Source organism: Vigna umbellata, chromosome 4 (genome assembly GCF_029865625.1).
Source record: "Vigna umbellata cultivar VRB3 chromosome 4, Vumbellata_1.0, whole genome shotgun sequence".
NCBI classification, from domain to species: Eukaryota; Viridiplantae; Streptophyta; class Magnoliopsida; order Fabales; family Fabaceae; genus Vigna; species Vigna umbellata.
The window spans coordinates 34344546-34372294 of NC_142168.1; the positions used below are offsets into that span (position 1 = coordinate 34344546).

At 33.6% G+C, this 27749-nt stretch overlaps 3 protein-coding genes, 1 long non-coding RNA gene and 1 pseudogene across 5 annotated transcripts; all 5 read right to left on the bottom strand.

Moving 5' to 3' along the window:
• Positions 1–1974: 1974 nt before the first annotated feature.
• LOC124829069 (Pentatricopeptide repeat (PPR) superfamily protein) lies at positions 1975–4151 on the bottom strand. Its single transcript, XM_047302518.2, has one exon. The coding sequence runs from the start codon at positions 4035–4037 to the stop codon at positions 2136–2138; it is 1902 nt and encodes a 633-aa protein (XP_047158474.2). The 5' UTR covers positions 4038–4151; the 3' UTR covers positions 1975–2135.
• Positions 4152–5782: 1631 nt separating this feature from the next.
• On the bottom strand, positions 5783–18545 carry RST1 (ARM repeat superfamily protein). 2 transcript variants are annotated; one of them, XM_088113662.1, is made up of 25 exons: positions 18064–18545; positions 17191–17475; positions 16985–17068; positions 16593–16869; positions 15979–16232; positions 15560–15743; positions 15283–15470; positions 15068–15168; positions 14893–14968; positions 13829–13960; positions 13666–13747; positions 13456–13528; positions 12966–13125; positions 12727–12857; positions 12546–12637; positions 12250–12341; positions 11960–12175; positions 11765–11842; positions 11380–11562; positions 10063–10956; positions 9664–9960; positions 7824–8483; positions 7494–7644; positions 7250–7368; positions 5783–6552 (listed from the first exon to the last, which is right to left on the bottom strand). In XM_088113662.1, exons 1-25 carry the CDS (start codon positions 18457–18459, stop codon positions 6154–6156), a joined length of 5604 nt encoding a protein of 1867 aa, XP_087969788.1. In that variant the 5' UTR covers positions 18460–18545; the 3' UTR covers positions 5783–6153. The 2 variants fall into 2 exon arrangements, with proteins under 2 accessions (XP_087969788.1, XP_087969787.1); XM_088113661.1 differs by having other exon boundaries at positions 16593–16872.
• A 267-nt stretch (positions 18546–18812) lies between these two features.
• On the bottom strand, positions 18813–19476 carry LOC124828908 (peroxisomal targeting signal type 2 receptor pseudogene; annotated as a pseudogene).
• Positions 19477–25905: 6429 nt separating this feature from the next.
• LOC148199990 (uncharacterized) lies at positions 25906–26694 on the bottom strand. Its single transcript, XM_088112806.1, has 2 exons — positions 26579–26694; positions 25906–26464 (listed from the first exon to the last, which is right to left on the bottom strand). Exons 1-2 carry the CDS (start codon positions 26692–26694, stop codon positions 25906–25908), a joined length of 675 nt encoding a protein of 224 aa, XP_087968932.1.
• Positions 26695–26704: 10 nt separating this feature from the next.
• Positions 26705–27325, bottom strand: LOC148199991 (uncharacterized). The gene is made up of 3 exons (XR_015785814.1): positions 27243–27325; positions 26932–27155; positions 26705–26836 (listed from the first exon to the last, which is right to left on the bottom strand). It is a non-coding gene; the product is annotated as an uncharacterized LOC148199991 (long non-coding RNA).
• Between the last annotated feature and the right edge of the window lie 424 nt (positions 27326–27749).

The following is a 27749-nucleotide window of genomic DNA, read 5'->3' on the forward strand; positions in this document are numbered from 1 at the left end:
ATATATAAATATTGATTATTAGTTAAAGACTTTTAAACTGAGACATTTGTCCAACAGCACTGTGATCCCCCCAAAAAATCATTGTGCGAAGAGTTTGGAAAAAACATTTCAGTTTTTTTAAGAAAAATTATATTTATTATTACTAGTATTATTGCCCGTATGATTTGAATTTTTATACCTATAAATCACTTATTGTTTATACCATCCCTATTATTTGCGGGAGAAAAATGTTGAGCCATTTAATATTGAATGCTTTTACTTTTCAGTCATTATGTAATTCCATTAAAGATGACAAGAGAATAATGATAATCCTAGTAGTGATGTTTGCATTGATGACAGCAATGAAGACATTCTCTATGGTAGTACCTATACGTTTGTAATTTAATTTCCATATATTAAATTTTATATTGTTATTGGAAATTATTGTCCATTATTTATATCATAAAAACAAATTATCTAAAAAAATCATAAAATATGTTTTATATTTTTAGTATTATGATCTATAATATATTAAATTTGTATATCTATATAAAATTTAAAAATAAGGAGAACAAGTTAAAGTCTCAAATCAAATCCCTTTACAATTGGTGGGATAATCTCGTCTATTTTTTTAATTGATGGGGAACAAAATAGGTCAACTAGTTAAATTGATTTATTTTATTTTACGAAAAATGAAAGTATATTAAATTATATAAATGATATATGTATAAAATTTTTATCATAAATTTTAGTATGTCTATGTCAATCATTAATGACCTTTCTATATTGCATGTGTTATTATGCACATTAAAATTTTAGCTACATCCTTATACATTAAAGTGAAATTTTATAATAATTTAAATTTTGTTATTGGTTTATTAACTATATATGCAAAGTGTGACATAGTAATGAAAATATCTATGAGGATGCAAACCAATATCGGAAAAAATATGTATTATTTATACTACTATTGAGGGTATTGAAATCGAGAAGACTCCAAGAAAGTAAATAGATCGAAAACAACAAAGGAATCAAGGACAAAAATGAGAAAGCAATGATCATACAGAAGACAAGATCAGTTTAGGAGGCAAACCCTAACATGATAGAAAATTTCAGGGTGTATCAAAAAGAAAACATTGAATATGGACTGTGCAATGTGGACAATTTTTAAATGGTTATTGTACATTATTTAATTTTTTATATTTTATTTTGCCTTAATTTTCGAAAACATAAATAGGTCATTTATGCTCAAAAATAGATATTAAATTGTATATATAACACAAATACTGACAACATCACGAATAGGAAAATGATAAATTCAGTGATGATGATTGTAGTAGTTTGAGTTACAATTTTATATTTCTTTTACCAATTTTTGTTTTGTCAAGAGTAGTTTATTTTTATGTATTTACATTTCTTGTACTTTACGTTTTCTGTTTTTCACATACTTTTACTTTAATCCATCTTTATATTCACCATTTCTATTTACATAATTTCATTTCCATCTAAAAACACAAATTCCAATTATTAAAAAGAAATTCATGAATTCTTAATTGATATTTATATAAAAAAGACAATTAAATAAATTTAACATATTTATAAAATTGATCCACAATATAAAATTTATCCATCAATTTTGTGTTAGTTATGAAATTTTAAATTAAAACACTATAATTTAGATAGAAAAACAAATATTTATTAATATTATTACAAAGAATCGACTTCAAATTCATTTGACTTAAAAAAATACATATTAAACGCATATCGAGCCAAAATCTTCGGAAAAAAACCATCAATGAAGATCATGTTTTTTTATGACTTAACGTTAAAGTTAAAAATAGTAATTTATTAGACAATAGCCTAAAGCAAACCTTTTAAACTACGATTTTTAACTATAACCTATTATTCGTCATTAATTTAAAAAATCTCATCATTTCAATAAGAACTATGTTTTTCAGATAACTGTAATTTATCTGCAAAATAATTTCATACATCTAGACTAATGAATGAATATTCATTTATTTATTTTAGTTCTTGAATTACAATCGTGATGATGAAAAGGGTATATGTGAAAAAGTAAGAAGACACTTGATTTTGAAAATGATTGAAAAAGAATTTCAAAATTAAGGTAAAATTAATTTTATTTTATTTCAAAATTATGGTAAAATCTCATCATCTACCTCCATAGCTTTCTGCAATCCATGGATCACATATCTGCATGTTAACTTATTAGGAACATACCCCACTTTGAGCAGCTTATCCTGAATCTCCATCAACTCTGTCACATTACCAACATCACAAAACACTTTCACAACTGCATTGTAGCTTTCATTATCATAAACTTGAAACTCCTTGGCAAAGAGTTTCAATAAGAACACAGCTTTATCAACCTTATTTTCCTCACAATACCCTTTTATCAATGCCCTGCTTATTTCTACATCAGGTAACATACCAGAACTGATCATTTCCTCCAACAAACTTTCAGCCTCAAGACTCCTCTTCACTCTACACAAGCAGCTTATAAGAGCACTATAGGCAACAATATTCACTTTCATGCTCTTCTTTTCCATCTCAGATTTCAAAACTAATGCCTCTTCCACATTATTGAATCCACATAGAGACTCAACCAGTTTATTGTATGTATTCATTTTAGGTATATAGCCATCCTGAGATATTACCCTCTGCAGAAAACTTCTAGCAGCAAATGGCTTACCTTCCTTACACAATGCAACTACAAGATAATCATATACTTCTTCAGGAATCTTGATTCTAAATTTCTTAAGCTCTTCAACAGTGTTCAATGCTGACACAAGTTTTCCATCCCTAACATATCCATCAACTATAAGCCTACAAGTGATGCTGTCAGGACAAATCCTATTTCCTATCATTTCATACAATATTGATCTACACATTTGCATCTTACCTTGCTTGCAATATCCACACACAAGAGTATTATAGGACACAATATCTGGATCTATGCCTCTGTGAACCATCTGATGAAAGAGCTGATGAGCCTCCTTGATCTTCCCTTCTTCACAAAGACCATTCATCAAGGTTGTGTATGTGATCAAATTAGGCATCACACCTCTAACATACATGATCTTGTACAAATAAAAAGCATCCTCCAATCTCTTTTTCTTACAATAACTATTAACAAGTGTGTTATATGTGACCAAGTCAGGTTCAAAACCTTCCTCCTCCATCTTCTCCAAGAATCCAGTCACCTTATCAGTATCTCCATCTTTGCATAAAACATGAGTCATAATGTTGAAAGTATAAGCATTCCTATGTACTCCAAGTTTTCCCATCTCTTCATACACTTCCCAACACTGAGTAATGTAATTAAACCTAGACAACCCACTCAGCAAACAATTGCAAGCAATCACATTGGGGATAAAACAAGCCTCAATGTTCCTCCTAAAAGTTTCCAAACCCTTCTCAACCATTCCAACCTTCACATAAGCCTTGACAAGCATGTCAAATATCACAGGGTTCCAATTACAATCCTCAGTACACGCCACAAGATTCTCATAAATGCCCCCATTTGAAGAAACACAAACACCCTCAACCTCAACCATTTGTATCAATTCAGACAAAAACTCCATGGCCTGAGAGAACACTCCAGACCAAGCAAGTATATGAAGAACTACACAGTAATTTTGCACAGTTGGTGTGATAGACAAATCTTTTTTAACCCAATTGAAGAAAGTGATGGCTGAAGCGTGATCAGACTGGCATCTGAGCAAGACCCTTGAAATTTCATGGGGACCCAAGTGGGAGAGAATCCCTTTGATGTCATTATTTTGGACAAGGGAAAGATGGGAACTTTCGTGTTTGAGGATCGAAGAGATGAGGTTTACGATGTTGTTGGGGTTTTGGGTGGGAGGGAGAAGATTGTAAAAGGGACTCAAAGTGCGATTGGAGTGAGAATCATGAATGGTGATGAGAGTAGTAGTAGAAGAAGAAGAAGCAGCAGAAAGAAGGGTTTTATCAGTGAAAGTTGAATTCGAGAATGATTGAAACAGTGTTGGAAGATAGATTGAAGGTCGACGAATCATGTTGGTGAAGAGAAAGAAAGAAAGAAGAACAACATATCAGGTTTTGGGTGGACAAAGTTGTCACTGTGATGAAGTGCAAAAATTTGAGTTTTGGGTTACCATGATGGAGAATTTAGGTAAATTTCGATGTCAGATTTTATGGCTTTAAAAATTAGCTGTAGAATTGGAAATTTTATTATTTATTATTATTTTAATTATATTTTCCTTTCAACTACTGTAATTTTTAGTTTCATATATTTTACTAATTTATTAAATGTTTACGGATGTACTAATAAAAAAAATCTTTAATAAAATTGTTTCATTTTGTAAATTTTATTTGACTCATTAATAATATTAGAGTATTTTATCATCTAAGTTTATTTTCGTATTCTACCATTATGATTTTTAAATCTTTTTACGTTTTATCAACTTATAAAATAATGTAGCAAAAAGAAAAAAAGAAAAAGAAAAAAACTTCGTTTTGTTACTTATATTAGAAAATAAAGAACAAGGTTTCGTTGTAAGGTTAACTTCGGAGTTTGTTGTTTATTGTGTCCTGTTTATAAGACGTATTTCAATCTTGAATCACAAATAATAACTTCTCTATTTTCCGTTTATTAGACGTGATTTTGTTTAATGTGTGTATTTGACACATTTTCCCTGCAAAAGCTTAATCTTGAAATCATACATAAGATTGTCTATAGTTACGTTAGAATTTTGTTATCCAAGCTTTCCATGGCACCTTAATATCTTGTTTTTTTAAAAAAGAAAGTACACTTTTTACAATATTTTAACGTGTTATTTTTTTTATTAGTTTATTATTTATTTGTTTTTGTGTTGACGTATTTTAAATTTAATGAAAAAAATAACACATGTATTATATTAAAATATTATACAAAAATCAGTATTAACTTATAATTATCTTGTTTGTTACCTTGTCTCAACTTTAATCTTGCCACTGGAATGTATGCACCTTTTTTTCAACTTGTGAATGCACATGTGCAAACCATGATATTGTTGTCACATAAGTCTCCATATACTTTACCACTTATGTCATATGAACATAGACTGTCTTAAACATCAGAAGAACATTGAGTTCTCTGTTGTATCATTGTAGCTAAAGCAGCAACAATTCTTCCTGGTAATTCAAATTCTGGAATATTGAATTCTGTTTCTCACACAACTTTTGATTCATAAAAATAAAGGAAAAAGGGTGACAAATGAAAAGGTCTAAAATCAAGGCAACTAAAAAGATTTCCTGTGGTCGATTTATCATAGAACACTCTCGACAAAACTTTAGACCAAGCAAGTATGTGAAGAACACAGTAGTTGTGAAACAACTATTGAGAAAGAAAACACTTTCAACATGTTGTAAGAAAATTCCCGAAAAATATTTTTTTAATAATTCTTTTTATAACCGCTTAGGTGATAGTTCGTGATGGATTTGTTTCAAATACACGTACCAATAAAATAATGATACATAATTTATTATCAAAAAAATATTAAAAAAAATTGTTAATATACATGGTCCTAACAGTATACAATCCTTGTATTTCTACTTTATTATGTATTGAATTTAAGCAATTAGTAGACAGCCAATACTTACCTACATTTTAAAAATATCATTTTTTTCACACATATATTGTATTAAGAGTTATATTATCTTTTTCATAAAAACAACTTTTGAATACTTTTTCAGATTTCCAACCATTAAGTGAATTTGTATCAACTCACTAAAAAACAAGACATTCCAATGGAAGTGGAAATCAAGGGCTTGGAAATTGGAACCCAATAATTTTTCTTGTGTATTTTAATTGAAATGCGTTACATATCTCTGTGATCAACCACTAGGCTATAACTATATACATAAGGGTTGTGTAAGAAGAACAGAAAATAATGGTACAACATTAGTGCATTGAGATGTGAATATACAGCTCCATGATTTGTAAGAGACATTCCACACGGTTGGCTTCTGCTCAACACTGTGCCCTCTCAATTGAATTCCGAATCAAATAAAGAATGGCAGAAACAGCTCAGAATTCTCCACATTCTATGAATGCCAAAGATTATTCCCTAAAAAATAGGGCTGCATGTAGCATGGTGAGGGTGTTCTTTTGAGTATATAACAATTTCAGTGTCATAATCTTTTATTTTCAGGACTATAGTTTCCTTCTCGAGCAACAACCATGCTGGAGAGCCGGAGTTGCTTATCTAATGGCAAGTAACTTTTGAGTAAAACACATGTATGATGCATCACTTTTAGCAGAAAAACAGCCATTTGATTCTCACTTTCATCGATGGGTTGCGAGCCAGGAATATAGGAACCGTCTGCTATTTGCGTAGCCCAGTTGTATATACGTTCTGTGGATGAAAAGAGGTGCGACACGACAGTTTCAGCAACAACATTCCAGTTTTGGTCTGCTAGAAGAGACACAAGGGTGACTGGTAGATCATTCACAACCATTTGTTGGTCCACGATCATAAAGGGCATATACTTGCAGCATGCAGCAGATAACAGACCAAGAAACTGCAGTGCCTGCACAAAGTACGTTCCAAAACAAATTCAACCTGGTTATCAAGGAGTAGAACATACTTCTACACAGCCTCTTAAGTAGCTTTTTTCAAAAGCACTTATAGGAGAAGAAAATAAAAAATTAAAAAATTAATAAGATAAAATTAACTTGAGCATAAACTAATATTTAAAAAACTCTCTTTTATTAGTTTCTCCGAAAACTGATTTTTAGCTTATGTAAGTTGATTTTAGCTTATAGAGAAGTTTTTTTTCATTTTTCCTAATTTTCTTCTTCTATAAGTACTTGTACATAAGTTTGTCTAAAATCAGGGAGTAACACAGTAAATGCTAGTCACTTAAAAAGAAATCAGAGAGAAACAATATGAACAATGAAATATCACATGAAAATCTTTCCGGCAAAAAATAATTTTGTCCATGAAATTCAAGTTGATACAAAAGATGGAGTTTTTCATGTATATTATTTACAAATAATAATCGTCCTCATCATGATAATGACAATAATTTCACTAAAAAATTTCAACAAACCAGTATAATTTTCTTTATCAGAATGTCTGAATTAATGTATTGATTCTTTTCAAAATAAAGAAAATGCAAACCCTTATAGCACACCAATTCTTGTTGAATTTAGTTTTTGAATTTTTCTATGATATGCCTGAAGGTTACTATAAATAAGTTGGAATAATCAGTAAGGAACTACTACCGTGGACGGAAAACTGGATACGCAGCTAATTTCAACAGCATCAATAAGCCACTGTTTTTTAATACTTTCCTCGGCACAGAACAAAGCTGCCACAACTTCAAAGAGTATATGCCAGAGTCCTGGAAAAATTAAACATATGGTATTGACATTTAATATGTGAACCCTCAATTATTTCAGCCTAAATTGATCTGAGCTTTCCTTTGCCCAAATACACAAACACTGAATAGCAAAGCAGAAAATTAACCTTGAGATTGGGAGTTCAAAATGTAGGATTTCATTTTTCCAAGTTCAGTCACTGAAAGGGAACCAGTCTTCACAAGCTTGATCTTAGCACAAACCTTTTTCTGGAGTTCAATAGATTTTCCAGCACTCTGAACAAACTCCTCATGTGAAACCTGTGAATTCAAATGTCAGCTTAGATCACAGGTTTAAAGTGACAATTTGATAAACAATAGAAATGATGACATATTGTAAGAGATTACTACTATTATTGTGAGAGATCTCAAAATACTTTTCTTGAAGGGAAAGCCGGATGAAGAGATATTGTACAATATATCATGTATGTACACCATACCTTCAGGAAATCCAATAGCCAACTTTCTGGAGCCTTCCCTAAGCATCTTACAGCCTCAGACCATTCCTCCCCAGAACTTACATCCCCTGAAACTGCACTTCCAGAAGATTGAATTGCTGGTAATAAAGTAAATAGAACTTCCATGCACCTCTCAATATGAGATATGTGACCAGATGTATCTGCAGAAACCTCATCTAGGCATTCATAGAGACCTTTCCAGCATGAAATACATAACAAGCTTTTGTGGTAGGTGCCCGACTTTGTGTGTGATGTAAAAGACAGTAAGTGATTGCTCACATCACCAAATAGTTTCTCAAGCCTGGAGTTTGAAAATACTTTTACAAGGTCTGCTAGATGGTTTAGCAGACATGACTGTAGATTTATTTCAAGTGTCCTGAATCTGGAAAAGTCAGATAGCTCATCAAGAAAAGTTAGAAGCGAATCAAATTGATTTGCATGAGCCATTGCAAACATGGTGCATTCCTCCCTAAGAGTTCCATTCTTGCAAGTAGAATCTTTGGGTAGCAAGTCAACATCTTTGACATCATATCTCATACAACGCCTAATAATTGATCCCCAATCCAAACTTGGCAACCTGGGAGCTCTAGAGAGACACCTTAACACGGAAATGACTCTGTCTTTATGTACAGCAGATTCAGGCTTAATTTAGACACAACAAAATGAGAACAGTGAGAAATAATAATGAAAAAACATATCACAAAACTATTGTAATAGAAAATATAGATGTGCATGGGAAGTTTATCATATACAACCATGCTAAAATCAAAGAAAAAATAATTAAATAGAAGCAGAAGTTATTATTATGTTGAATTCAGTTAACACAGTGGCACAAAACAATGTAAAAAATAATGAAATGACGAATAACATAGAATAACCAAGACCAAGAAAAATTCTAAGATGATTTTATTGTTTCAGCCAGTAATTAAAAAGGGCAGATGAACAAAGTGTGATATTAAATTCACTGACAAGACTTATAAGGAAAAAAAGCACTCGTTCGTAAACCCCCGACCAAATGTTACCAAGTAAAAAAATAATACATGGTAGAATATTTTATTTAACAGAAAAATAAAACAAAAACTTATTATGGTTATAGGAATAATAAAATCATTGGCTTTTAATGATTTCAACAAGGTTATTACATTTAAAAAGGGAGGGAAAAGAAATTTATCAAACTTAAACATATTATTCATGAATGATTGGTATTTGTGATATGATTATTAAAGAAACCAAACTTCAAACCCCAACAACTAGCTTTTTGTGAACACTTAAAAAATTTATATATAATCTTGACTTCATGACTTATGGATTTGAAGCTGCTTTTGTGATTAGTTTGATTTTCAACTCCCAAACGTGAAAAGAAAATATGTTTGGATAATTCTAAAAAGAAAAACTAACCATCAACCTAGAAATTAAACTGCATAGCAACACCCCTCCCATCGAATAAAGAAAGGAAAATAAGCAGAGACAAAAGAGTTAACCACATGATTTCTTATTATGGTATTAAATCATGGTTTAGAGACTATCCTAACGAAATTTGTTGTTTGTTAGACATATTGTTTCACCCGCTATTATGTTGTTATCAAATCACCCATTAATGTTTAGTCTCACACACAAGATGTATATACCTCGGCATGAGAGGGGTGTGATGAAAGTTCCACATCGACTAGTGATAAGTGGATGCAAACTTCACCTTACAAGTCGATTTTGTGGGATTGAATTAAACTTAAAATCCACTTCTTAAATGCAAAGAGGAAAGCATAAAATAAGAAAATGAAGAACAAACATAAAAATTTACACAAAATCTGGACAAAACATTTACCTCAGTGTATTTGAAATCCATAAGCCACATACTAAGCTTCAAAACAACATTGTCCTCAGAAAAACTGTGGGAAACAGATTTTGAACTAGTTTCAGCTACACTGCCATCACTATCAATCCCCAAAAGTTCTTTAGACCATAAATGATGCCGAAGGAAGGCAAGCACCCAGGAAGCAAACTGTTGTAGCTGCTGATTATCAGAATTCTGTGCCACAAGAAACAACTCTTGCACCAAAGATGTCAAGTATGGCTCAAAATCAGAACTTGAAAGGAGAGGGCCCACTACTGAGGAAGACTCCTGTTTTTTTACATACAGAGATATTTAAATATGAAGCTAGAAAAAAAGAATAACAAATACGATGAGATAGCTGGTACCATATTTATCAAAAAGGTAAATTACCTTCTGATAATCAGACAGCCCAGTGTACTTTGGAAAATTCATGTTAACCAAAATTTCTGCACCTGCTCCAATAGCATTAACAACTCCCAGCATGCCACCAAGATGAACAAGAGAAGGGAAAGGATTCAAGTAACATTTCCTGAACAGTTCCAGTAAACATTTAACGCGTTCAGCCTCAATAGAGTAAACACCTTCATTCAAAATACAAGAAAGTACTGTCCCTGCTCCAACACATGATGCCATCAGCATACTATGGTGTAAAGTGCCAGACGTTTTCACGGAAATTAACTCGGAAATGAACTCTTTAAAGCCAATCAAAATGTGGTCCAACTCAGCATAATCCACCAATTCCATTCTCTGGCAAAAAGCTACTATAGTGGGAAGTGCAATACAGGATCCAAGTGCTAAAACAATTTCAGATTCTTTCCCCTGGAAAGTATTTTTTTCAACTAGTGAATGCACATATGGAAGCCATGATATTACCAAGTTCTTTATCTTGATGACAGTCTCCAACTCTCCAGCTCTGTATATTGCACTAATAGAGTTAGCTAGACCAAGAACAAGTCCAGCAACACCCCAGATATCTTCTTCCAAGTCTTCAGTGTTGTCAGATAACTGTTCATATACTTTAGAACTTATGTCATATGATCCCAGTGGAAAGCATGAACATAGATTGTCTAAAATATCAGAAGAACATCGAGTTCTCTGTTGTATCATTGTAGCTAAGGCAGTAATAATTCTTCCTAGTAATTCAGATTCTGGAACGTTCTCTGTTTCTTTCATCACAGTAGAGGTAGCAGAAGTTTCAACCCTGGTAAGAAGATCTTGGCAAGACAAACCCAATCCAACACCACATGCTCCTTTTACAAGGGAACTTCTGCCATCAAAAAGAACCTGGAAGTTCACGCAATCAGTGAAATGCAATGCCAAAAAATCTTATCAACAAGTTCCTCTAAAGATTGAACCAAACTGGAAAAAATTAACAAAAATGACAGGATAATCCATTTAAAACTTTGATTTTATATTCCATGTGTGTAATAGCATTCTTCCATCCAAAATATACCACTACAAACAAAATTGTGAACCTAAGTGTGTTACAACCTCTTAATATAATCCCATAAGTGTGTTAGAACCTCCAAAAGAATTTTCGATTGATGAAATCTAAGGGGAAAAATTGAACTTACGTAAAGGTCCAGAAAAACTTGCATTGGATCCAAAATATCAAGAGAATTTAATTAAAAATGCAATAGCTTCTTTAATATTCAAACTTATTTTCATCGGCACTTTAATTTAATTAAAAATACAGAACAAGAATACCTCAAGAAGTCCAGTGATGTTATCATATCTCTGTTTATGATCTGTTACATGAAGGCAACTAGAGACTAATCCTAGAGAAATTGCAGCAGACCATTGGCGGTGTTCATGTTCATGTTGGAGCAACCATTCCAAAAGAAACTTTGAAGCAGCAGATTTAACTGTGTGAACAGAAGGGGGCAAAACCTGATAATAGAAAGGCCAAAGTTTGTAGCAATCAAATGTTATTATAGTAATACATAAGATACTTTGCTAACTACATTATTAGAGAGCTGACTCAACACATGTTCCTTATGAATACAGTTTGTGTTAAGATGCCAATCAGTGGCACAGATGATAACTGATCAGAATCTTTAAATGAGTGCAGAACGATAGAAAACCTTCTCACCTCACAAAGTGCACCAATAGCCAGTGCAATATTTTCAGCAGCTCTGGGTATAGCCTCATCCGCCATAGCCATCATACTCTGCACAAAAATCGTGTAACAAAACCTATATCAGACATGACAAACTTGTGCATTCAATACAGATAACTGATAAATGGGTAAAAGGATGGTTTGTAATGACAAAAGACCAATCTTGACCTTTAAAATGTCACTAGCAGCTTTAGAAGTTTTATCTAGGACACTCAATTGTGACTTAGCATCGTATGAAAGTGTGTAAGCCTTCATCCATCGTCGCACAAAGCCTTTCCATGATTGCACTGCCATCAGTGCAAGCAAGATATTTCTTGAGAGCTGAAGAGAAGCAGCTACTTCCACTAGAGCAATTTCATACCCAGTATGTACTTCTCTTAACCTCTGAATACTTAAAATATCAGATCAAATGTTCATTCAAATCTAAACAGAATATATGTAATCTGTCAATATCTTACTTTAGATGTTTGGTGTTCATTCACGTCTTTAGGAGTGAAAGAAAAACATACTAAGGCGGCACCAGGTAATTCTCTAGCTACATTTAGCTTTCCTGTAAATAGATGCTTAACATCAAGGCCTATGCATATAACACAAGAAAATAAATATAATAAACCAGACAGAGTCCGCTAAGCTATTGGTGACAGAAAACTTGATTTAAGCATTTCATTTTATTTTTTCCACCATCAGGTCTGAATTTCTTCTTGCAAGAATTATTGAGAAAAGAACACAAAATGGAAAACTGATAACTCCATACCTGAAGAGAATATAACCTGCGGAAATACATTCATCAATTTTTCAATCTTGCTTCCTGTAACTCTTTTTGTCTTGACTAGTCTTCGTCGATTTCTAAGGAAAATGGATAAAAAAAAAGACAAATTCAACCATGCTAACATTATAACGTCCTATATAAGTAAATTGTAGGATGCAATGGTTACATGTGCTCATATGCTATTATCTTGACATGAAAATCCTCCATAGCTTTGAGAACGTTGGGATTTGTTTCAGAAAAGAACAACTCTAAAATCATTTTTTTGAAATCTGGAATACTGTTTTCAAGTTGGGATACCTGGAAAGTGATAACAAAAACAATATTAAAGAAAAAGTGTAAAGTACTCTTTATTCAATAAAACAACAGTCCACTGATGCAGAGAAACATTTGCATAGGTGGATATACTTCATATTGGGAAAGTGACTCCAGGGCTGAAATTCTAGCTTTTGCCCACTGTCTATCTTGACTGGAGGTAACTACATCCCATATAATTAGCAGCACACTCTTTGATGCTTCTGAATATGCTTCTGCATCCATTGCACCCCACCTTAGCAGAAGGCAAAGGCTGCCATAATACAGGAAATATCTTTAAATGAGACAACAGAATGAAAATTCATGACTGGGAAATTATGTATTAGTTTATGGAGAAAGAACACCTCAATCCAAAGACTATACTGAATCAGAGTTTATTAACGGAAAGAAGATATATATGTAAAGCAATATGTTGTTTAAGAAAATTCATGATGCCCAAGATGAAAATTTCAGAAGTTGTCAGTGACACTTAATGAGTTGGGAAATAACTTACAAATTCCTTTTCCATAATTTACCACCATCTTTATTATAATCTATGTCAACAACATATAAGTGTCTGCAAAGGAATCTTAAAGATGCTTACCTATAAGCAAGAATAGGATCATCTTGGTAACCTTGCACATGCCTTGCAATGACATCCCATGCAGTGTAAAAATCTAAAGAAGTCAATATATCTGATCAGAAAGCCATTTAACAGATAAATTGAACATGATCTAGCATCAAACTATTGTAAATGCATACATTACTATTCCTTGGTATGGTATTATTCCACAAACATGTTTAAAAAAATTACCAATCACATCAGCTTCACAAAGGAAGGCAAGGCTTTGCAAACCGAGAGCTTTAATTACATGATCTTGGTTCTCAATGCAAGACTGTTTATTCCAACACCAAACTGTGATTTCTATTCAAAGCATGCGCTGCAAAAAGATAATCAAGAAAACAGTAGTGCATACCGAAACAGACAATATGAGATCAACACCCCTATCAGCACTTCTATGGCAAACATCTCGGATGGAAGCAGCCCTGCTGATGCCAATTTCTCTCTCTGAAGTGTAATTGGTGAAACCTTTAGGGAGCAAGACACCCTACATCAAGAGAAATGCAAAAAGAAAATTATGGGAGAAAATTTACTGTAGTAAAGATTTTGAAGGCATGGCAAGGGACGGTAAAATACTCAAGCATAATTGGAATTTCAATCCTTAACAAAAATCTATGAAACATTTTTGCTTGGACAATTGTGAGAAAGAATGGGACAAACAATACCAAACTGTCAGATTATACCGTAAATTTATAGAAAACGTTTTTGATGTAGCCTTGCATGGATTCACAAGAATATATCACAGAACAGCAAAAATTATGGTTTGTGTAACATATGTTTACTTAGCATCAAAATCTTATGGCTTTAAATTTGATCTCTGCTAGGGTGCACATGTCCTCTCCAAAAATATGACGTGTGGCATCATCTTTTGCCAGAAAGCAACTATTATTCCTGCTACTTATAAGTTAACTTCTAGATATCAAACAATTTTAAAATTAGAACAATGCACAGAAATTTAAGACTAAATAAATAGGTTATATTCTACCAGCTAGCTTTCCAATCCAAAAACAGAGTTTGGACTCACCATTTATAGATATGTCAGGATTATCTCAGATTTTAATCACCAAAGTCAAGTAAAAAGCCCAGAAATTACGTTATTTAGCTTATTTATCTACAAATAATTTTTGTAGCAATAAATTCTACTCTTAAGAACAGTGGAAATATTAATCATGTGTGCACAACATCTTAATAAATAATAGAGTTATAGAACAGAATACTCACACCACTTCAATGTGTTTAACTTTACTTAAGAAAATTTTTCACAAATAGTTACAATTAAATTGAGTTCACAATTACATTTCTTCAATCAATTACAATTTCAAGTCATCTCATCTTCAGTATTAAACAATTATGCATGTTCCCCTAAAATAATACTTCTGGCAATGGAAGAACAAGGAAAGTGTGGAATGAAAAGCTCACTTGCAAACTCCCAAAGGCTCGATCATTAGTCTCCCAAGTTCGACAAAGCAATCTAGTGGCCGTAGAATGTAATGAGCTGCATCAAAATAGGAAACTAATAAGCAAGAATAATATAATAATAAAATAATAACTTATTTTAAAGAATGAAACAAAATACACCTAGTGATGTACCCACACTTTTGCATCTTTGTTAAGCATCGGCAAAATAGTTTGAACAACAAGTGGAACCATTGCCGAGTGTGAAGCAATTGATGGCAGCATTTCAAAAATTTTTAACTGCAAAACTAAAAACAAAATGTAAGAGAGGAAGAAAAATACTTCACATATGATGGGAGGCAAAAGAACAAGGTAACTCGTGCAATAAGTGTCATTACAAAAGGAATAAGTTACCAGCATATCATGGCAATTGACATCACTTCTTCTGAATATATTACTGTAAAACATAATTGTTAGCAACAAAGGAAGTCCTAGTTTGGGATCCACAATGGCAATGGAAGACAAAGAATCAACTGAAGAAGCACCCATTGACGGATGTATCAATAAAACATTAAGAACAGCAGCAAGTAACAAGGGCATCTCTGCAAGGGTAGACATTGACATAAGTTTAATCTCTTGCATCCTTTAACACAACTATAATTCCATTTCACAAAAAGCCAATAGGTTATACCATTCAGAAACATTTCCTGAGAATGTGAGAGTGGTAATGAAGATTTCCGTCGGTCAACAATTGACAAAAAGAACACTCTTAAATGGGAAAACCAAGATGATGGTCTATCATAAATTATTTCACTTTGGTTCAATCCCGTTAAAGCCAACTTCAGAAGGGAAGTTCTGGAAGAAGATTCTCCATCCTGAAAAAACATATACATATTTCAAAAAAGTCTATTATTGCTGGGGGAGAAAACTGGAAATAGCTACCATATACATTATATACTGCCCTTTTTCCAGTCACATAAATTATGAGTTCGTATATATTTAGTCAGGACTACAGCATATAAATGCTTCTGTCAAAAAGTACATACAATTTGCATAGATAATATAACAAACTTTTAAACAGAAAAAAGAAGGATATGCTGCACAAAATACCTGATACCACAGACGACGCAGAAGTCTCAAAACTATACTTCCTGGTGTGCTGAGATAATGAACTCCCTCCTCAATGATTGGTTTGTTTTTTGGAGCCACAAACATGTTGGCAAGGAGCTTCTCCAAGAGGTGAAGCAAATCAGTTGCCAATCCTTTAACAGATTTGGAAGGGGACGACATGAGACTGAGAATGGGAAGAAGAAACAAAGTCTCTTCAAATAATAAAGAGAATTCAGTCCCACTGATAGCCGCATCTGCATAGTTAACAATAAATAAATTATAAAAAAATGATGATATTAAGGACATTATCGAATGCGCATAATTAGAGGGATTATTTCACGAATTCAACCAAAGAGCATTTTGCAGCAGTAGCCAGAAAAAAAATGTTCCAATGGAAAGAGTATGCAAAAGCATATCTTGAAAAATTCATAAACTTCTGTTCCTTGAAAATATGAAATATAAACACTACAGAGATTGACTTAGAACTCCATGAAAAATGCCGAAAACAAATGTATCATTTAAAAAAAAAAAAAACAGTAACCTAAATTTATCATGTGCATTCAACTTGCATGCATGCATAGACTTCAAAATCAAAGCAGTTATAGAAAACATACCACTGTCACATTTCCACTTCAGGATAAAGAGAAGGAGTTTCAGTATAGAAATATGTTCATGTTCAAGTTCTGATTGAACAATGATTATGAATAATGATAAAATAATTGATGACAAGCCAGGTAACCATGGTAACCCAATATCTTTCTGTACAGTTAACAAGCGCATAAAGAGTTCACATATGGGCTCAAGACCACCAAGGTGCCACTGAAGACATGTAGATAGAGAAAGAATTGTTTCCAGAAATTCAACAGCACACAGTTGAGCTTCAGTTATCAGCTGCTAACAGGAATCAATAAAAATACAAGAGCAAGGCATTAATTAAATTGAAGTAGGAAATGTCATCATAAAAGCAATGAACGCAAATGAGAAGTTTAAATTACAAGAGACATACTGATTTATTTCCAGCCAAAGATTTCAGTACAACTATATACGCCTCCACCATATGTTCTACAACAAATATTAATTTCCTGTAGTCCTGAGAAGGTCCAACAACAAAACAGCAACAAGATAATCATTTCACTACGCTAATAAAACATAGAAAAGAAAGAACTAATTTAACACAACATATTCAATGCTCATTCTAATAATTATACTTACTTCAGATCCCTCATGCGGAAGATACTTAAGGCACTCAGTTAGCAGCCTAAAAACAGGCATGGACTCATGTGGAAAAGAGCAACATAGAGTCAACATCGACGATACCAGTTGCATGGCAAACAAGGAAGAGGATGACTCCGAACCTAACAAATTTACGATTGAGACATCCAACAACGGCCTTAAAAACTCACAAACGCGCACCATTCCCACCTGCTTATTCTGAAACATAAATAGCAACACTTGCTGCAAGAGTTCGGACTGAACCTCTGGCCGGCACAACAACACCTGCCAAACATTAAATAAAATAAAATATCACGTTTCATTCAAGGCTCTGGAGCAAGGTTTCACATAGCACTTGCAGTCTAGATCCTTAACATGGTGAGAAATTGCATGCAAATACAGTCAATGAGGGCATATTTGCAGTCACAGCCGTAGTTTGGAACCTTGCTTAGAAATTAACTTGCACACCAAGTTATACAAAATTCTCAGGGTTTATTGTTTTGCTCCCTTGTCAACTATAACCGTGTTGGCACATGATAACGGTGATCCGTCACAATGAACATTTTCTATCTAACCAATAATATAATTCACATAAATCATATAGCTCATGAAAAGTATCACTCTCCCTCTCCATATCCTTCTCAATCATTTTCTCAATGAATTTCCTCAATTTAAAACAAACACACTCTCATTTCCATAACTATTATAGAGTTTCTATGTTTTAGCTTTTTCGGCCTAACAAGTGCATATTTGGATGAAATTAATTAATTTCAACAAATTCTACTATCATTTTTTTTTATCAAACACAAAGAAAACCTACTTAAAATTTATTCAACTGAATAATTTGCACGTTGAGTGTGGTGAGTGACTAACCCTAACGAACGGGTGAGTGTGAGAGGAAGAATAAGCATAATGTGAAGAGGCATTGCTGCGGAAATCGTGGCGAGCAAGGAAGCCCAATCCCTTGACGAACACGGGGACGAGCTTCGGGTCGGAGCCTTCGAGCGCGGCCTGGAGCTCGAGCGAGGCGAGCGCGACGGTGACGACTGCGTCTGCGGCGAGGCGGCAGAGGTGGCGGACGGAGTGGTCGACGACGTGAGGAGACGGCGACGAGAGGCAGAGGAAAATGGCGCGTCTTCCGGGTTCGGATTCCGGGTCGAGATGCTTTGGCGCGGATCTAAGCTTGGAGAAAATGGACTCAACAGCGAGTTTTTGGAGCCCCGGTTGGGGAACTCGGGTCTTCTCTAGAAGAGGACCGTAAGACTCCATCAGAGTGAGGAAGTTAGTTAGTGTCTCACTGATTACTTCGTATTCACATGAAGAATTAGGGGCCTTAAGACTTCTTCACACACTTACACAACTAGAGAAAATTTGATGGTTAGTGTTAAATACATTTAAAATCTATGTAGGGATAAATATGAATTAAGGTTTAATCATCACGAAGTCTCTATTTTTGTGTGAAATCTCAATTTAGTTTAGTTCCGTTGTTTATAGAAATCTCAATTGGGTCCCAAATTTATGAAAATTGCGGATCTTTTCCTTTAAATTGTCTCCAACGGCGTTAGTGTGTGTTTGACGTGGCACGCTGTAGTCAGTTTCTTAACTGACGTGGCACGAGTTTTTTAATTGACATGGATTAATGATGTGCACACCGTCACCTTCCTCACGGCATATCCGTGCCCATTAAGCACACTCACCGGAACCCTATAGTTCCTGACATTTGTAGACGGAGGTTCCAGACGACGGAGTAGACGCAATAGGCGTGCTCCTTGAAGGTGTGGACGCTGGTGGGCAGTCGAGGGTCCAGAGCTTGACGGTGTCATCCCAGGAGGAGGAGAGGAAAGAGTCGCGGCGGACGGGGTTGTAGTCGGCGGAGTGGACCTCGCGGGTGTGTTCCGGGAAGAAGCGGATCGGGTTGGAAGTGGGGGGTAGGGCCAGGTCGTAGAGCTTCACGGAGTCGTCGCCCACGGCAGCGATGATGATGGAGTCGTGTGATTCCGACCAGGCTACGTCGTAGACACCATCGCCAGTGTCGTAGGAGGCAAGCTCCGCGATGGGGATGAAGGGGTCCGGGAAGAGTATGAGGACGTGGAGGCGGCCGTTGCCGAGGATACCAAAGTTCTGGGCGGTGGCAACGGCAAGGCAATTCTCATAGAAGGGGTTGAACTTGACGGAGTAGCCGTTGAAGGGGGTTTTGAAACCGGCGAGGCAAGCAATTCCTAAGGCAGTTGCTGATGGTTCTGTTGTTTTGGGAAATCCTGTTGCACCCCGAATGAATGGTGACATTTATACAGATTTCAGCACTGAAAATGCCATGCTTGAGGGACCTCGGTACAATAGCTGTTTTCATTTTATTGGGCAAAGTATTTAATGTTACTTGTTTGGCTTCATTCATCTAAAGGACTTTGAACAGGCGAATTGCTAAAGGTGTGGAGTATCTGGTTCAAGCATCAGCTGCAGAAGCTGAAGCTATCAGTGTAGCACTGGCTGCTGCCAAGGCACGGCAAGAGAATGGAGAGGTTGAAGTGTCTAACAGAGACCGTGGGGCAGAGGTTATCCCCAAGTGGGAAACAAGCATCTTCCTTGATCAAGCCTGATTCTGCAGGTTCAAATAACATTCATCAGTTCAGTCTGTCTGGGGAAGAAAACAAAATTGGATTGATGTGTGGAGGGGTTTGTGTTTAAATGGAGCAAGACGTGAGAGAAGTACTGGGAATAGGTTTGGCTTTCGGAGAGAAAAAGAAATTTAATTAGAAAGTATTAGAGAGAGGTGCAGGGCCGTAAGTGTATTAGAATGCTAAAATTCTTTGTTGAGAAGAGAAATAAGAAATGATTATTTAGTATTGGGTGGGCCCCATGTGTAAGATAAAGTAATTTAGGTTCTAGAAGGGTAGGGTACTAAGTTACAGTAGAAAAAGGTTGGAATAATAATATCCACGAGCTGCCCTACTTCAGTCAGCCACGTCAGTTAAAAAACTGACTACAGCGTGCCATGTCAAACACACACTAACGCCGTTGGAGACAATTTAACGGAAAGGATCCAATTGTTGCAATTTTCATAAATTTATGATCCAATTGAGATTTTCATAAACAACGGGACTAAATTAAGATTTCACGCGAAAATAGGAACTTCGTGAATGATTAAACCTATGAATTAATTTCACTTGTGAATGAATAAGGTTTTATATTTATAGTAAAAAAAATATAATTTAAGTTTAAAATATAAATAAAAAATAAAGATAGATAAAAATAAAATATATATAAGATATTTAATAATATAATATATCTAATACTTAATATATTTAATAAAACTCAATTTTTTTTTGTTTCTTTACGAACTTTTGTTTAATAATTATACAAAATTTGTTATTTTAGTCTGTTAATGTTTAATTAGGTGTAATCTTAATTAATTTTTAAGGATAGTTGTATGTACCTAATATCTCATTTGATAGTATAAAATTATTAAATAAAATATTATAAATTAGGTGAATATATATATATATATATATATATATATATATATATATATATATATATATATATATATATATATATATATATATATATATAATCTGTAGGTAGTATTATTTATATTATGTAGGGTTTATCTCTCACAGGATTAATTTTTCCGGCTTAAGATCAACAATTTAGGGAAAAGATCTCTTACCATACTCTTTTTCATCGTATTTATCTCTATGTGAGATGAATGACATATAGTATATCATGATTGGACTATTCAAACAATTAATGTGTATTAAACACAATCACTTACTTCTTATTCTTAAATATATATTTATAAATTTTATAATGAGTTTCGAATTAATGACAATGTGGTTCAATTGATAATAATAATAATATTTTGTCGTAAGTTAATCGGTGTTAGATGAATTTGTTTTGTATGGTGAACATTAAGTCTGATGGTCATAGTCATTTGGTTTCAAAATTGCAATTATCATTATTTTTGTGGCATGTTAACCGTATGGACCGTTTGATCTAATATTGATTGAACAATCACATGGTAGAATTTTGAAATATATAATTTAATATGCATTTTTATATTTTATTTTAGGATATAAATTTTGGATACAATTTTTGATGTTCTAGGATACAAAATGTAAAATATATTTTAAATTGTATTATCTATAATATATTGTATTTTAATTATTTAATTTGAAATAAATTTTATATTTCACAACAAAGGTAGCAGATGATAAAATTTATATCAAAAAATTGATATCTATATATATTTATTATTTACAAGTAATGAATAGTGAATATTTTAATACCCGTTTATAAATAGATTGAGTATAGATATCATATCATTTGTATCTACGAATATCCATTAACACTAAAAAATTAAAATAAAAATTTAATTTATATTTAATTAATTTAAATTTAATTAAAATTAAAATTAATTTATATTTTATTAAGTTAAATTTAATTATTTCTTTACATTATTTTTATTTTATTTTAAATTTTTAAATATATATAAGTATTACTTATATTTGCGAGTTTTAATACATCTATAGATTTTAAAATATCATAGATATTTTTTAAATCGATATCCAATTAATAATAAAACGAGTAAAAAATATATTTTTTTATTACGAATCATGAATAAGTAATCATCCATAATGACCTTATATGAAAAAAAGCTTTTGATACCCAAACAGGTGAAACAAAACTTTAAAATAACCATACTAAATATAAAAAGGGTTTACAATAATAAATTAGGTTTGGACCTTGATTTTACAAAATAGGTCATAGATATATGTGAGCTAGTGACCTATATCAAAGACTTTTGTTCTCATGGCATGTGCATAACATCCTGGGCTTTGAGTTTTTGTATCTCTAATGTCTTATCCATCAATCTTAGAAATTAACAAAACATCTCATCAACTTATGAAAAAAAAAAAATATTTTAACAATATTCTTTTATAACATTTTAACACGGTCTATTTTGTGATTGATTCATGTTCATGTTTATCATTATTATTATTAATTGTGAAGTAATTTTGGATCAATCACACAATGACATGTTAATAATATTGTCAAAAAAATATTCTCAAAGTATCATTATACAATAATAAAACCTACACATACAATAGCTCAATTAATTGAACAACCAAAGAAAATAAAAATAATTTGTGATTTGTCTGAGATAAGAAAAATAATTTTGTTTATTGGTTAAAAATTATGAAAATATATAATGAGATTTTTTGAATTTTTGTCTTACCGTTTTCTCTTAACTTATTTTTTCTATATTATTATATCCTTTATTTCAAGTTTAGTGCTATATTACTTGAGTAAACCAAGTATTTGCTAAAATATAAAAGTGTCAAAAAAAATTGTGCTAGTAGACGAAAATATAAATATTCACTTACAGCATTCATAACATATACTTATTTAAAAATTTAATATAAAAGGAGTGAGTTATAAAATATTAACTATGGTAATAATAATCTAAAAAATATTTTAAGTAATTATGTATTCTGGGTATAAAAAAAAGTGTATTAATTTTTTACAGTAACATTACATTTTGAGAGGGAAAAAAATGTATTAATTTTGACCTACTCAAACGTTATTTTTTTTTCAAAAAATTGGAAGTGTCTCCTAAATGTAAATCTTGTTTTCTAAGAAAATATTGAAAATATTTTATTTAAAATTCAAAGCTGATCAATAATCTTATGTATTAAAGACCCCATATGAATTAAAAATACAATTAAATTATTATATGTAATTGGAATATGATTTTATAGAGCTAAGTGAGTTTAAATTTTAATTTATTAATATAACATTAGAGTTTAATCTTTTACTTTTATGTGATCTCTCCCCAAATCTTTCTTTTTGGACCTCAAAATCTAGCTATTTAGCTTTAACACTTATGGACAAAAATATAGATAGCCAAAAATTAAACAGAAACCAAAATACTTAGAACAAAACCACCAACTTTCTTCATGGAATAGTCAAAGTGAGAATCAATTCCACAAACTTCAATACATGAGTGACAGCCCAACAACAAAAGGATAAATTACTTCAAAGACAGCTAAGATAAGTAATTTTTGGTAAAAATAAATAAATAAATATGTATATTGAGATTCCATTTTAAAATTATTTGGTTGAAAACTAAGTTTTCCATAAAAAAAATATAAGAAAAAGTTAAAAGTAGTTTTTTTTTTCATAAATTAAAATCAACTTACAAATAAAAATGAGCAAAGTCTATGAGATAACCTGTAGAAAGTATCTTTTTTTTGGCTTAATACCTTATTTTGTCCCCAGTTTTGCTTGAAAATGTCAAATTAGTTTATCCTTCAAAAATTGCGTCAATTACGTCCTCACTTGATAAAATTTGCATCAATGAAATCCGCGTTAAATTCGTACAAACGGCGTTACTTAATAAGAGAGAAGTTGATGCAAATTTTATTAAGTGAGGACGTAATTGACGCATTTTTTAAAGGATGGACTAATTTGACATTTTCGACCGAAACTGAGGACAAAATAGGGTATTAAGCCTTTTTTTTATGTAAGTCAATTTAGACAATAAATAAATTAATTTAATTTTTTCTCCTATAATTTCAAACGATCGTTTAACAAATAAATACCACACCTTAATAATTGTGAAATAAAAAATCAACAAGGATATAAACATAATGTAATCTATTCCTTTCTATTATATCTTAGTTCATTAAATTTCGTATTATATTCCAACTTATCAGACTGATCCGGCCTGGTCGATCAACCTCAACAAATTATTGTTTGATAAGGATCCATTTTTTGGCCAATCAATAACACGTCAGATACATTTAATTATAATACAAAATTTATCTTATATTTTTCTTTTATTTAATGCAAAAAGTATCACACTCGTACTTTTACAATTTTGTATTGGCATAATACCCAATTTTGTCCCCACTTTGGTTCGAAAATGTCAAGTTAGTCCCTTTATAGAAAAGTGAGTTTAATGGATCCTTACTTGTAATTAATTGACTCTAATGAGTCCCTTCCGTTAAATAGAAGGAAACGGAGTTAGTGGACTGATGATGTGGCAGTTGTCTTTGGTGAGGTGTCAATACGCAATTGACATAGTGCTTACGTGGTGTTAGGGTTCCCCATTTTCAAATTGGGTATTATGCCTATTAAAAATTGGGGATAAAGGATTTGGGGCTCATTTGTTCGAGACTAGGGCATGTCCGAGAAAGAAGACAGAGGCAGGCAGTGATCGTTGTCGCTTCCGGAGCAGTGGTGGTTCGCGGTTGGCGACTTCTTCTTCGTTGTCAGTGGTTGTCTCTGTTTGGGGTTCGTTCTTTCGGGTTCGCTGTTTGGGGTTCGCAATGTCTTCGAATCACGGTTGTTCGTCTTGCTCATGGGGGAGCTGTCGCGGTGGTTCATCCAGAGGATTGGTTGGAAGCCAAATATGCCACTGTGGGGAGGCTGCTGTGTTGAGAGTGGCAAAAACAATTAAGAACGAGGGGAAACAATTCTGGGGCTGCCCTAACTACAAGCGGACAAGAAATGAAGAACTTCAAGGATGCAATTTCTTTAAATGGCTTAGTGAAGATTGCGTAGATGATAATGTTGGTACTATTGCAAGGCAAAGGAGGAAGATTAATAGTCTGGAGAAATGTGTTAGGGAATGTCAAAAAAGGGAGAAGATGTTAATAACAATGATATGTTTTCTGGGATTGATTAATATCATTGTTGTATGTATTTTGTTTAAAAGTCCATGATGTGTTCTGTTAGATAGTTTATGTAAGAGCACTTTGGACAAATTGTAATATGATGTTATCAAATTAAGGTGAAATTTGAATTCAAGGTTCTGAAATTATGGTTTGAATTCAAGGTTCTGTTAGATAGTTTGAATTTACAATAAAATGAGGAAGTGACTTCTGTAATCCAAAAAGATAAATCTGTATAAGAAGTTCGTTTTTAGACAAGAAGAAGTACACTTTCAGTGTTTGTAATAGTACTTCTGTAATCCAAAAAAAGAGTTATGTAACAGGTACAACACACTTTCAGTGTTTGTAATATAATTGAAGAAGAAATTGATATGCCAAAATCTGTGAACAAAATATAAATATAAATTGAATCCAAAAAGCTGTGATCGTTGTCGCTTCCATTTGTTCAGGACGGTCGTCCTCGCTCCGCTCGTTCGGTCCTGCTGCTCCCACTCGCTCAGGACGGTCGTCCTCGCCCCTTGTTGCCTCCACTTGCTCAGGACGCTCGTCCATGCTCCGCTCGCTCAGGACGCTCGTCCTTTCCCATCGTTGCCCCGCTCGATCGGGACGCTCGTCCTCGCTCCGCTCGCTAATGACGCTCGTCCTCGCCCCTCGTTGCCCCGCTCGCTCGGCTCCCACTTGCTTAGGACGTTCGTCCTCGCTCCTCCTTATCTCTACTTGGTCAGAACGCTCGTCCGCTACCGTATGGTTCCCTTCTCGCTCAGGACGCTCGTCCTCCACCGTACGGTTCCCTTCCCTATCCCTCCTATATCTTCTTCTCTCATACACTCGCCAGGTCGTAACAACAAAGGTCCAAACAGCATGCATAATTACATCATAATGAAAACAAAAGCTGTCATAATTACATCATAATGAAACCAAGTAGATGTCTGTCATTACAAAATACATGTCTGTGATTACAAAATACCCATCACTTAAGCTAAACATACTGTCGGTTTTAAACATACATGTCTGTGATTACAAAATTCCTAAATCAGTTTTAAACTTGTGTTGTAGATGCCTGAGTAAGTTGACTTGGTCCAGTAATTGGCTGACTTTGTTGAGCTTGGGTTGCAGGTTGCTCACTTGATTGATATTCAGTTTGGTTTGCTGGAGGAGCTTGTGGACAAGTATTTCTTTTATGACCAACCTGTCTACATATGGAACATCTCTTACGAGTTCCATTTTGCTTCAGTTGTGTGTCATCCTTCTTTAGCTCCCAAGCCTCTAGCCTTCTCTTCTTCTTTGGTCTACCAGGCAAGACTCTTTTAGTTGGAGGCAACACATCAGGCTGAGAAGTTGTTTCCCATAGCTGAGGACCATTGACAGGGTAGACGATTGGAATGTATGTTTCTTGGTAGGTTGACTTTGTAAACCAATGTGGCACGTAGTCTTCTCCATTGATGTTGATAAATGTCATGGCAGCTAGTGCATGACAGCATGGGATAGCTGTTAAAGTCCACTTTCTGCAACTGCATTCCAGTTTATCAATGTCAACGACATACTTGTCACTCATCATTGAAATGTGTCTGACCTCAAAAATTTTCTCTCCAGACCAACTGCAAATTTTTAAAAGAGAAATCAGTGTTTAAAAGAGAAATCAGTGAAATGGTAATGTGCAGTGAAATCAATGACATCAGTGTTTAAAAGAGAAATCAGTGAAATCAACATACCTAGGTATCCAGTATTTTGTCAGGTGCAGTTCCTTGTCAAATCTTTTCTTAATCTTTGGACAAATACTACCTTCATATGTGGATATTTTGTTTCTATTTGTTGCCCATCTCTTCATGAGGTACAGACGAATGTCTTCCATCATTGTGATGATGGGCTTACCTCTTGCATGTAAAATTACACTATTAAATGCTTCAGACATGTTATTCACTAAGGTGTCACAAACAGCATTACTTGTAAACCTTGACCGTGACCAAAATCTACTTACACAAATAACAAGTGCAAAATATCAGCTATGAAAACAAACAACAATTAATAGGAGCAATGAATTTTAAAGGCATGTGGATTGGCATACCTTGGTGGGATGGCTAATAAGTATTTAAAGGCGTCTGGATTCACCCCTTTAATTTCTCTCATCACTGCTTCCCATGTTTGAGGGTGTGTTGATGCTGCTGCCTTCCATAGTAGACGTTTTAGAATCTGGCCAGGAAACCTCTTCCTGAAATTAGCATAGATGTGCCTCACACAAAACCTTTGCTCCACACCAGGGAGAAGTTCTTGTAAGGCTGGTAAAAGTCCCTATTCACATGAAGCTATACAAGTTAATATAAAACACATGAAGGTTTAAAACATAAAAAAAGATGGCAATGGTAATAAGTTACTAACTTTTTGTTGATCTGACATAAATGTGATGGTTGAAGAAATCTCCACACCACCAAGATCATCAATGAGAAAATGTAGAAACCAACTCCAAGTGTCCTTATTCTCCACTTCCACAACAGCATATGCCAAAGGACACATTTGGTCATTCCCATCTCTTGCTACTGCAGTTAACAATTCACCTCCAAATTTTCCTTTTAAGAAACAACCATCCAAACCTATAATCTTCCTACATGACACGAAGCTGTCCTTACAGGCCTTCAAACACACATATAGTCTCTTGAAAATTGGAGTGTCCTCACTGACCTCAACATGAACTTTCACAGTTGAACCAAGATTTGACCGAAGCAACTCATTGGCATAGTCATACACTCTTCTATATTGTTCTTTAAAATCACCTTCTATTTGTTTGGATGCCATTGATTTTGCCCTACAGGTTGTGGACCGTGAAACACCAATGTTCCACTTCTTAGAAACTTTGTTATGGAGGTTATACAGATTAATATTTGGATT